This window comes from Somniosus microcephalus, chromosome 24 (genome assembly GCF_052327205.1).
Source record: "Somniosus microcephalus isolate GS21.2 chromosome 24, FLI_Smic_1.0, whole genome shotgun sequence".
NCBI classification, from domain to species: Eukaryota; Metazoa; Chordata; class Chondrichthyes; order Squaliformes; family Somniosidae; genus Somniosus; species Somniosus microcephalus.
Window position 1 is genome coordinate 13,658,901 of NC_141010.1, and position 13,019 is coordinate 13,671,919.

The 13,019-nt window shown below is 42.6% G+C and overlaps 1 protein-coding gene across 2 annotated transcripts in view; it reads right to left on the bottom strand.

The window, feature by feature from the left end:
- The window catches only part of gpatch8 (G patch domain containing 8), a 150,224-nt gene extending 137,626 nt beyond the window's left edge, over nt 1-12,598 (bottom strand). The window contains exons 1-2 of one of the 2 annotated variants that reach the window (XM_085966231.1): nt 12,500-12,598; nt 7,486-7,518 (exon numbers count right to left, since the gene is read on the bottom strand). In XM_085966231.1, the coding sequence (XP_085822357.1) occupies nt 7,486-7,518; nt 12,500-12,544 (78 nt within the window). In that variant the 5' untranslated portion in view covers nt 12,545-12,598. The remainder of the gene's footprint in view (nt 1-7,485; nt 7,519-12,499) is intronic. The other variant, XM_085966243.1, reaches the window with a different exon arrangement.
- Between the last annotated feature and the right edge of the window lie 421 nt (nt 12,599-13,019).

The following is a 13,019-nucleotide window of genomic DNA, read 5'->3' on the forward strand; positions in this document are numbered from 1 at the left end:
ACAGAAACATAAGGGTACACAGAGTTTTAAGGCAGATAGACATGAATAAAGGGGCCTCAATTGCAGATGCACAGTACCCCAATACAGACAACCCAACCTCTGAAGACCTGACTGCAGAGACGCACATTTTGGTCTTGAGCTGCAGTCAGATCTAGAATTAAAACTAAAATCATGGTCCTCGAATCTCTCCCTTTTCAGCAATGCAAACAGAAAAAAGGAAATAGGACAGAGCAGCAGGTATGCTGCAGGTCTCTATTTAAACACTGTTCCTCTCGAACGATTTTAGGTTATGCTGAAGCCAATACAAGTTACAAGTCACTGGTTTCTATCCACAGACTTCACCAAGGCAACAGAGATGAAAATGGTCTGTGCACATACTAAAGCACTTAGTGTCCTTATTTAGCACATGCAAAGTCCATTTACATCTCAATCATACTGCCAGCTCTCCAACAGGGGGGAAAAGCAGAGCTCCATGGATGCAAAGTTAAATGACTGTGACATTTTTAATAACTAAATAGCCAGTAGTAGAGTTGGCCTAAAAACATGAAGACAGCCCAGTAGAGCAGCTTGGCGTTTTAAAACTTTATTAAATGTAACAAACTTGTTTACACAGATGGTAGGTGTATTGCAGCCAATGTAAAGCCCAAAGACCACCTCCTGGAGATTGCACCCACCCAAAGCAAAGGCTTAAATCCAAATGCACATCAGTTTGGAGCAACTACACAGCACATTTTGCACTACTGTGTAGCAGAAAACACTTCCCAGCAGCGTTTGAAGAGCACTTTATGTTGACAGATGGAACATAACTGCTCAACCAGTCAACATAATCCAGAGAACAAAAGGGTTTTTCCACATACTGTATATGGCTACGAGAAGCTATTACAAGCGGTCACTAAAGATAGCTCCATTAAAAATGAACAAATTTAAATATTTAGCAATTTACTACTAAAAATGTAATTACAAGTGATTTAAAACTACGAGAATTAGAATTTCAAAAATATTAGAATGAAATACAATTCCTCAACATTTTCAGGCTTTGAGGTTACTCCTCTCACAATGCAGTTTTTGCATTTCATGGTTTGCATGCAAGATATGGGGCCGTAATTTGCGACCCCCATGGGTGCATACGAGGTGTGTATGCACCCATAGGGGCCGCGCAAGTTCCGGGTTTAGGCATGCGAAGAATTCTCTTGACAGATCATCTGCATCCCCGGGAAGAGGGCCTCAGCGGACAGAGAGTTGCGCTCTTTGCCCAATTTCTGCCCAGCGAAAACCCTTGAAATTCTTACACCAGGTAAAAGCAGGTGTAAGGCCTGCTTTTACCAGCATAAGAGTTTTAAAAAATAGAAAAATAAAATGTTATCACTCATTTATACTTTAAAAACCCTGTCCAATAAGGTAACTTTATTTTTTAGCCCTGTTAAAACATTTTTTTTTTTTTTTTAATTAAATGTTTAAAGTATTTAATTAAATGACATTTTAATTAATTTTAAATATGTAACTTTTTTTATTTCATGTGTTCATGTATTTTTTTTTTTTTATAAAGTGATTCCTATTCATACTTATGGGGATTCCATTTGTACGGAACTCCCATAAATATGAATGGGGATTCCCTTCTTTCATTGGTTGGGCCAGCGCACGTGATCCCAAGGGCGCTTGCGAACCGCCTGCGCCCCGGAATACGTGAGCCTCTACCTGCGGGTACCCGGAGAGGCCCAGGCGTGCGAACCTCCGTACCTCTCGGATCACCAGGTAAAGTCGTAGATTTTTTTTTTTTTTTTTTTTTTAAAACAGGTCGAAGGCATCCGCCCGCGGGAAGCCTCCAACCGCTAATTTTGGGCCATGATTTTTGACCACTGAAATCTATTGACAAAGTTTGAAGGGGTAGTAAAGGAAGCAAATGGCTCTCCTGTTGTATTATTAGTTTAACAAGCCATGATCTTCCCAAAGGAAGCAAAAAACAATGATCGTAATGACATACAGCTTGACAAGATTCTAGCAGCTTTAATGGTCAAATGCAATTACTTGTCACTAAAAGTAGCTGAATATCCTTGAGGAATAAATATTGGCCAGGATACCGGGTATAACTCCCCTGCTCTTCTTCGAAATAGTGCCCACGGGATCTTTTACGTCTACCTGAGAGCGCAGACGGGGCCTCGGTTTAACGTCTCATCCGAAAGATGGCACCTCTGACAGTGCTGCGCTCCCTCAGCACTGCACTGGAGTGTCAGACTAGCTTTATGTGCTCAAGTCCCTGGAGTGGGACTTCAACCCACAACCTTCTGAAAATAACTAGTTGCGATTAATTGGACCACAGCTTGCTTAAGACAGATAAAAACACAAAGATAACTTGTAAATATTCCCCAATTTAATTATGCAAGTATTGGTGAGAGGTGGTTGTAAGTCTCTTTTCCACTCTCAGCAGTGTTGCCAGTTGGCCTATTTACCAATACACTATAGGAAACATTGCACAAAACTAATACATTTTAATGTGAGATGTGCTTCTTCTGTGACATTTTTAATTCATCACCTTAAACTGCTCCCAACACTATCTCAACCTAGTGTTACACAAAGTGCTCTCTGCAGCCACAGCCTACTTTTCCAAAGGACAAATCCTATTACAGTATCATACTGTGGGGTGTTAATCACCAGACATAGCACAAAAAATTTGCATGCTCATCATTCAATTTTACTAACATGCTGGCAATGACACCTCTAACATTTTACAAAAGTACTTGGCAAGATGTCATTTTAGAGAGAGGACACAATAGTGGTTTTGAAATGGTTTTGGTTTGAATTACCGGAGCTGGTTTGCCTATTTTATAACTCCCTAATATGTATGAGGACGATGTTATTACAGGAAACTCTTGATTTACCGGCACCTAAATAACCGGAAATCTCTGTTAACCGGCAAAATTCAGGAGTAGGTTCAGGTAAGTTTTACTTCATATTAGTGGCCATTCCTGGATCTGTGGCCGTGTAACCGGGGTTCCTGCACCTGTTGCTAAGCAACAGGGACGCTTGGTCTGTGGCCGGGGTTCCTGCACCTGTTGTTAAGCAACAGGGAAGCCTGGATTTGTTGCTGTGTACGGAGCTCTCGTACCTTTAACTATACCTCTCTGCAATCCGGACTTTTTGATAAACCGGCACCACGCCGGTCCCGGATAAAAAAGTTTCCTGTATTCCACATGCATCATTAAATTGGAGCACATTTACAAGTTTCTTTGCATTTGGCTTCCTCAACCAAGCTGTGGCACAATCAGTTCTCGGGTAGATATTTCCATTTGCTTGAAACAATAAAGCAAAAGGAGTTAAGACATTTTTAACAGAAGAAACATTTTACTTAATGAGGAATATTAAGCCAGCAGATCCGTATCATATAGGTTTTTCAAACTAGGATCCCTAGACCTTAGGGGGGGGTCAAGAAGATGCACCTGGGGATCTGCAAAGCCAGAGAGCTGTCATCAGATTTGTGCATTTTTTCTGTACTTTGATTCAATAGCACATTATTTTTGTAACTGTACATTATTGAAAAATGACAGCCATTTTCCTTTGGCTATCTGTTTTTCCACAGGTTACATCAGGGGTCATGGGAGCATGTTAATATTTGCAGAGATCCCCCCCTCCCCATACAGAAAAATTTGAGGACCGCTACCGTAACAAAACCAATGGCAATGCTGAGGCAACTTTACTTGGGGTGCAAATTATTTTGATCAGAAGCTGAACTTTTCATTGGTGGGTGGTTCAAATTACGCTAACAATGCAGCATTCTTAAAATGAGAGCACCTTGGTAGTACAAACACATTCAGTCAGTGGCAAGTAAATCACATTTGGAAAACATCACTTTCACCAAGACTTCAGTTTCTTCTGGTGGTGAACTCAGCCATTCAGTGCAATAACTGCAGACTGAAAGTGCTATAATCCCAATGGTAAGCTTGAAACTAATTGCTTAGTATGCTGCTCATTTATTTTCCCATCCTCCACTCTTCAGAGCAGAACAGAACTGCTCAACAGGAAATGTTGAAATTTGCTTCCGAAATGGGGCTATGAATGGTATTTTCGAGATTGGTCTCTAAACTAGAAAATGCACATTTGCAACATGTAAACATGACAATTTGTAATCAAAAATATAGTTGTCAAAGTTCCCAATATTTGACATATTGAACAAAAATAATGGAAAAATACAATTTTACCTATACCATGACATGTCATGCAGCTTTTTCTTTACAAACACCCACAATGTATTTCCCTGGAGCCCTTCCCTCAATAAGATCATGTTAGTGATAAACTTCACTGAATACAAACTATTTCAAAATACCAATCAGGAAACACTCCACCCCAAGAAACTTCTGTAAACAGCTGGCATTTTCATTTTGAACTTTAATTCTGATAATACATTAGCTTTACGCGAGCAAAACTAGTTCCCTATTAAAAGGACTCAACTTTCAGAAATGATTCACTTGGATGCAGCAGTGGATACAAGCACATATAATGGTATGTGGCAGATTCTGCAAAATAGCAAGTTAAGATGAAAGCCCCTACACTCCCACTCAAGTGAACAGATGGTGAACTTCCAATTAGATTGTCTGTAACCTGAAAATCAAATTTCTCCTCAGAAAATACAAGCAGCTGTAGACCGAAATTATTAACTGAGCAGGTCCATTTTTTCCCCCCATTTAATTAAATGCTAAATTCAAAGCACCATTGGAGAATGGCCTTATTTTACTGACAAATCAAGGTCGCAGTGCACAGGATGCTCTCAAAGCATCGGCAATCAAATCCATTTTTTTTAATGAAAAACCTCAATTTTAACTTTTCTAATGGCCCAATGGGTGAAGATCAAGCTAAACACGCCAGAAGATTTCTGGTTCAATCCCCATCTGTATTCAGTTAGCTGTTCGCACCTGTCCGCCAACTGGGGCTACAACTGCCCTCAGCTGGGGCTACAACTGCCCTCAGGCTAGGGGTGGGGGGGAATGAAGAATTAAAGAGGGGGAAAAAACAGCCAGGGTTCCACCCAGTGTTTCTGCTGAAATGCACAGGTATTGCTGCATCATGTGACATTAGAATCTAACTCCATGATCAAATAATCCGCCAACACTAAAAAATAGAAGGAATGGCCACTTGGTGAGGCACTGGGGAGCTGCCAATGCCTGTTGAATTATAGTTCCATATTTAAGATAGGAGGAAAGAGAATTAGGAGGGTACTTTGGGACTAGCAGTGTGAAATTTAGTGTGTTTAACCATTCCAAAATGTTATACTTGCATATATCAAGTTAACGTGGTCATTTAGATTTGAAATGCTGAATTCAGTGCGTAGCATAAGCAAAAGATCTAACACACTTATCGTGAGATACACCCTTGTTCTTCCATTGCATTTGTCATAATGCTGCATACCACAGCAAATTTAGAGTGCACTATAAATCTGGAGTTGGACCCCAACCTGACTTGAGAGCAAGACTGTAGTGTGAGAAAGGGAAAGAATTTGCACATATATAGCATCTTTCATATCCTCAATGTTCCAAAGCACTTTACAATCAAAGTGCGGTTCACTGTTGTTTTGTAGGCAATTGCAGCAACAAATTTCCCAGGCAAGGTCCCAGGAACAGCAAATAAGATAAGCAACCAGTTAATCTGTTTTTATGGTGTTAATTGAGGGAAGCAATGTTGGCCAAAACATCAGAACTTTCTGCTCTTCTTCAGAAAGTGCCATAGGGTCTTTTCATATCCAGCTGGAACAAGCGGATGGAGCCTCAGCTTAACGTCTCACCCGAAGGACAACAATGCAGCACCCCAGCAATGAAGTCAGCCTAGATTAAGTGCTGAAATCCTAGAGTGAGCTTGAATTAGAGGCGAGAATGCTACCAGAGTCAATGTGACCCTGTAAATCCAGAGTGAGACCCCAACGTAACTCAGCGAAAAGCTGTAGTGTTAATCTAAAGACAGACTCCAACCTGGCTCCAGAGAGAAGGAGTGCAAGACTCCCTAGAGTGGATAGTCTCACACCACTTTGGTATAACTCCAACATAGTGACAAATTGAGTCACTAAGTGCGCATGGGACTCCTTGGACATTCCAGACCCTCAAAACAGAGCAAGAATTCAGTCAAATGTTAGAGTGCAGATGGTTCCATCTACTCTTAACTAGTGGAAGAAAACTGGTTAGAATTGGAGTCCCAGTCAGGTTGTATAAAGCCCAGCTGCAACGATTTCAAGTTCCATGGCAAGAGACACCCCATTGGTGTGTTTAATTATGTAATCCAAAGGGACAGATGATACACTTGCTAAGTCAGACTGATTATAAAACACAATACATCAAGTACATCAGACACCCACAGCACATAGGTAGCTATGTAATAATGCAACTGATACCTGGGAGCGAGTTACTAGATGGTATTTCAATCAAGGAGCTCAAATGACATTTATGAACAGAGTGAAGTGCAGTTGATGAATACTCACTGAAGACCAAGTTGTAGCCTTTAACTCACTCACTATCATTTGGTATTTATGCAGTGTTTATTATATGCTCTGGTACTCATTACCAAATGAACCGTTATTAGTGGGATTTAGAAGGCATGTTAACCTCACTAAGTATTGTAGAAAGCTGCATTGTATTCTCATGGAGAACACAAAAAGTGTCCCACCTCTAATCCCAGAAGCAAAGATCCACATTTTTCCATGACCTGCCGTCAAATTTTGCACCTGCTCTAACTATCTTGTAGATGCGTGGAGCAGGTTCCACTTTCCACTCATGGCCCACAATAGTGCACTGTAACACATGCAGGTGTATAGCTCTCCATTTGCACAGTACCAAAAATTACAAATATGACAAAAGAATGGGTTTCACAGTGTATACTGAGCTCCAACAGACCTACAATTAAAATGACGAGCTCTGAGCGACAAATAGAGTCCCCATTGGAGCACTGCCTTCCCAGGACTGAAAACATACATCATGTGACAGAATCTGTAGTTCTGTTTATAAAGAATTCTATACACTGAATTTTATAATCCAACACAACCAAAATCCTTTATAAATTGCATTGTTTTCTTAAAACAAAACTTCGACATATTGCAAGTTCAGGAACTGCAGGCACTAGGTTAAAGGAATGACGTTACCCTATAAGGGAGTTTCCAGTATGCTCAGGTCCCGAAATAGCCAAGAACAATACTGTCTAGAACTTAACTCTAAAGCTGCCACATTGAACGCTGCAGAAAATGTGAAATTCTTTAGCGCAACTTTTTCTAGTAATGGTCATATTTTTATTTCAGTTAAAACAATGTCGCTCAATATGTGATTGGCAAAATCCACTTTTCCCAGACAAACCTGGCCTCCAATCGCCCATAAGAAAGTATTACGACCTTTGCACTGTAGTTCATGCGTTCCCTCCCCGCCATCTTAACATCCAACTGCAACGCCAATCCATACAGCAGTTAAAGGAATGCTGCTTTGCCCGAGGTGTACCCTTCAGATAAGACATTAAACTAACCTCCATCTGCTTGTTAAAGTGCATGTTAAAAACCTGTAATGGAAAGACAGTAGAGTTGGTATTCTGGAAATAAAGAGGTCAATTGAACCAAAGGGCCTTGTCATCTAAACCTAGCCTGTGGTCTTGAGTTAAAAATTATATTTGACTCTTGCCCATATCCTAACTTGCACCAAGTCCCGTTCACCCATCAGCCTTGTGCTCTCTGACCTATCGGCTCCTGGTCCACCATCACCTTGATTTTAAAGGAACCAAACATCAGTTGGAAGCCACTAATGATCCACCACGTAAGGCAGAGGAAATCTTAAGTACAGTTTAGCCCACTAAGCACTTAAAGGGTTCATTTTCACAGTACACCTCTATTTTTCAAATAACATCTGGGGGAAAAGTTTGTAATACTGAATGCACAGAATTATAGAATCCACAAAACTAAAGAATACTTCTGGGTTAGAACAGCCTTGGGTAAAACCCCAAGAAGTTCCACTTCAGTACTTGAAGCGTTAAAGTACGCTAAGAAGCTTCTTTCCTTCAATATAAACAACGCAAACAACTTGCATTTATGGAGTGCCTTTAATTTGGAAAAACATGGCAGAGGCATAATCAGACAAAAATGAATATCGAGATAACGTAGGAGATATTAGGAGGGGTGATCAGAGATTTTGCCGGCGTGGGCTCAACGGGCCAAATGGCCTCCTTCTGTGCTGTAACCATTCTATGATTCAATGTGGATTTTAAGGACAGTCTTAAAAGAGAAGGTAGAAAGGTAAAGGGGTTTAGAGAGGTAATACTAAATTATCGGGGCCTAGACAACTGAAAGCAATAGTGGGGGTGCACGAGGCCAGAGTCCGAGGAATGGTGGGAGTGGAGGAAGTTACAGAGATCAGGAGAACGAAGCCCTGATGTCATTTAAACGTGAGGATAAGAATTTTAAATGAGAGGTACTGGGGGCAATGTAGGTCAGCAAAGACAGGGGTGATGGGGGAGCAGAACTTGGTGCAGGATAGGATAGGAGTAGCAGAGTTTTGGATAGCTGACCTTTATGAACAAAGCACAATGACAATAACTAACAGTAAGAGAAAAGGCTATATAAATCCCTTGATGGCTCAGTGATGTAGTAAAACATCCCAAGGCGCTTCACAGGAGCAGAATCAGACAAAACTTTCAACCGAGCCAAAGGAGGAGATATTAGGACAGGTGATTAAAAGCTTGTTCAGAGGTATTTTTAAGGAGCGTTTTCAAGGTGGAGAGAGGTGTGGAGTGGTTTAAGGAGGGGTATTCCAAAGCTTAGGGCTTAGACGGCTGAAGGCAAGGCCGTCAATGGTAGGAAGTGGGGAATGCACAAGCAGCCAGAGTTGGGGGAATACTCTGAGGGCTGTAGGAGGTTACAGAGGTAGAGAGGGGTGAGACCAGGGAGGGATGTGAACACAAGGAAGAGAGCTTTAAAATCAAGGTGTTGGTGGACCAGGAGCCAATAGGTCAGAGAGCACAAGGCTGATGGGTGAACGGGACTTGGTGCGAGTTAGGAAACAGGCAGCAGGGTTTTGGATGAGCCAATAGGTCAGAGAGCACAAGGCTGATGGGTGAACGGGACTTGGTGCGAGTTAGGAAACGGGCAGCAGGGTTTTGGATGAGCCGATAGGTCAGAGAGCACAAGGCTGATGGGTGAACAGGACTTGGTGCGAGTTAGGAAACGGGCAGCAGGGTTTTGGATGAGCTCAAGTTTATGGAGGGCGAGAGATGGGCCAGGAGATCATTGGGGCAGTCGAGTCTGGAGGTAACAAAAGTGTGGATGAGGGGTTCAGCAGCAAATATAAGATACTGAGGGGGATTGACAGGGTAGATGCCGAGAGGTTGTTTCCCCTGGCTGGAGAGTCTAGAACTAGGGGGCAGAGTCTCAGGATAAGGGGTCGGCCATTTAAGACTGAGATGAGGAGGAATTTCTTCACTCAGAGGGTTGTGAATCTTTGGAATTCTCTACCCCAATGGGTTGTGGATGCTGAATTGTTGAGTATATTCAAGGCTGAGATCGATAGATTTTTGGACTCTCGGGAAGTCAAGGGATACGGAGATCAGGCAGGTAAGTAAATCGTCGAAGATCAGTCATGATCTTATTGAATGGCGGAGCAGGCTTGAAGGGCCGTATGGCCTACTCCTGCTCCAAATTCTTATGTTCTTAAATGGGCTGAGGCAGGGTCGGAGACGGACAATTTTACGGAAGTGGAAGTAGGCAGTCTTTGTGATGGAGAGGATATGGGGTCGGAAACTCAGCTCCGGGTCAAACAGGACACCGAGGTTGTAAACAGTCTGATTCAGCTTGAGGTAGTGGGCAGGAATGGGAATGGCATCGGCGCTAGGGAACGGAGTTTGCGATGTGGCCAAAAGACAATGGTTTCAGTCTTCCCAATGTTTACTTGGAGGAATCCAGGACTGGATGTCAGACAAGCAGTCTGGCAACACAGCAGCGATGGAGGGGTCAATAGAGGCGGCGGTGAGGTAGACCTGGGTGTCATCAGCATACATGCGGAACCTGACGTTATGTCTTCGAATATCACCAAGAGGCATCATAAAAAAGACTTGCATTTATATAGCGTCTTTCATGACCTCAGAACGTCCCAAAGCGCTTTACAACCAATTAAGTACTTTTGACATGTAGTCACTGTTGTAATGTAGGAAATTAGAAATAGGAGGGAGCCAGAAATAGATCCTTGGAGGACTCCATAGGTAATGGTGTGGGGGCAAAAGAGAAGCCATTGCAGATTCTCTGGCTACAACTCGATAGGTAAAAGTGAAACCAGTGGAGGACCATCCCACTCAACTCTACAATGGAGAAGGAACCATGTAATGGCCAAGGGAAATTCAACAGTTATCAGTCTGCCCAATAGAGTGTCTTGCTATATAGTGCAACCTTCTAAGACAGAAAATAAACAACAGAACTATCTAGTGAGCTTTGGACTCCAAACTAACACTGTAAAGCTATTGGATTTGTATGATTTAAAATCCACTTTTTTACCTCCCACCGAACAAAAAGGATGTTAAAAGCATATTAAAAAAAATCAAGTGTGAACACCATCTTCGAGGGCTACTCTGTACTGTAAAACTGAACACATGCAATGCCACACTGCAGTGTTTAGGGACTCTGGGTACATCACAATTTCCCCAAACCCTTCAATAAGTGTTTTTTTTTTTACAACTCTTAATTTTATTGCACTAAGAATGGGCACGTTCTTTGTATAAAAAAGTCTCTATTTTGTCTGTTACAACTAATGGCGATAAGAAGCTGTAAGACAATCCTCTGCTTGAATTATGCCTAGCAGCACCTTGGATCAGCAGTGAATGATCGGTTTAATCCGTTTGATGTTTTTTGCACCATCTACAAGCGCAAGTCCATCGAGAGCAAGTGTACAAATGAGCATGCCCATGTCATCCTGTCATTTTATTATCCTCCTATTCCTAGTGTTCATCAATGGTGACAATTGCAGAAACAGGTTGATGACAATTTGCAGTAAGTTCAATATCCAAAAATATATTTATGTTTGTGCAAGGGGCAAAGAAATGCTTCTACAAGCTCAGGTTTCAAACTTTTTACTCCCTTCCCAAGATACTTCAAGGCACAACTCAGATTATTTAAATGGAAAGAGGCACCATATTAGTACACTATACTGAGCCATATGGATCCAATCCAATTTACCTGACCGCCGACTCCCTGTCAAAGTCCCAAACTGAAATCCAAGATTTTTTTTAAATGAAATAATAACTTGCATGTGAAGCACCTTGGAACATGTTTCTACATTAATGTCTATACAAATACAAGGTGTTACTGTATTAGATTGTTATTCAAATTTGGTTGCCTCAGACAGGCAAATTTAGGTGGCTTTTACCTGGGCTAACAAATGGAAAAAGACACACAAGCTAGGCATTTAACCCACTGAAAGAAAAATTATGCTATTCAATTTTTATTTTCATTTTTCTCTCCCCTCCCCCATCAAATCCTGCAGTGCCTAATCACAGATCAGCAGATAGCAGTTATGGAAATGCCCACAGCTCCAACATATTTCCGCTCCCCGGCCCAGAGCTGGAGAACATTACAGTAAGCTACCACAAAAAAAAACCTCTTGCAATTCTTGTTCTAAAACTGAAAATAAAAATGTAACTTCACACAGAACTATAACATGGTCATTTTGAATGAATTGCACTCTAGCCTTTTACCACCCTCCTACATACAATAGAGAAAGGAAGCTGACTTCAGCGACATATTCACATCAAGGAGATCCACAGGGAGTAGCTCTGCACGTCACAGAATTACATCGTCAGTAAGATACTGTCAGGACCCCAAAAAAAAACTTTGTCCTGGTAGTGTTATGCGACAGTCAGCAAAATTCACTCAGTTCCCAATAAAAAAATATTTTAAATATAATTAGAAATAGCAATAGGTGGCCGTATAAATCTTCTTAGACAGATCCTCGGAACGGCTGCTTTTCACCCTATCCTATTTACAAAATGATACCCTTCTGCAGATCAGAGATTGCTGCCAGGAAAAGCAAAGGTTAGCCCAGAAGCAAACTCTCTTGCAGGTTTGCTGATGGAAGCCCATCCCTTCTGAATATGTTGCACAATGATGGCAAGGGACAGCAAATCAGCCACAAGCCACAAGCCACCACCCCCTCCTTTTATTTTTAAAATAAAAAGAAAACTGCTAGGGATTTTCGTCTCCCTCTTGGGGAGGGGGGACTATTTCAGGTACGCACTCTGGAGCTGAAAACGCGATTGAAATGAGCTGGTGGCTGGGTGGGAGGCGGGGGGGGGTGACGGTGGTTCAGGGCATTGCCTGGCCGCCCGGGCTGACTGCAAGGCCTCTGCACTGCAGAGAGAGGAGGAGGAGGCAGCAGTGAGCGACGCCAGGCACGATCCCCGAAGGAAAAAAAGGGGCTCATCTCCACCCAGCGCCCCCCCACAAGACAGCCACACGACCTGGCCTTTCCTCCTCGTTAGCCCACGACAGCCTCCATTTTCCCTTTACCTGAAAATCCCGGTCCTCATTGAAGCGAGCGAATTTGTCAGCCATTTTGCCGACGTTTGTTTTCCTCCCTCACTCACTCGCCTCGCTCCGCTCCCGGCTCCGCCCACCCCTCGTCACGCGCAGCGGGTCGCGTGACCCGCGTTGCGACGGCGCCTATGATTGACGTGAACTGGGCCCTCCCCCCCCGAATCCTGGCGAAACAGGCGCGCTGAACACGTGACCGCAATCATCGTCAGCCAGTGGCTCAGTCTGAGTAGCGCTGTCTCTGACTCATGGAGGTTGTGAGTTCGAGTCCCACTCCCGGGACTGTCAGAGCACAAAACTCCAGTACAGTGCTTGAGGAATAAAAAAGAAAGACTTGCATTTATATAGTGCCTCTCACCTTCACCGGACGTCCCAAAGCACTTTACAGCCAATGAAGTACTTTTAGAAGTGTAGTCACTGTTGTAATGTGGGAAACGCAGCAGCCAATTTACACACAGCAAGCTCCCATAAACAGCAATGTGATAATCAGTTTTAG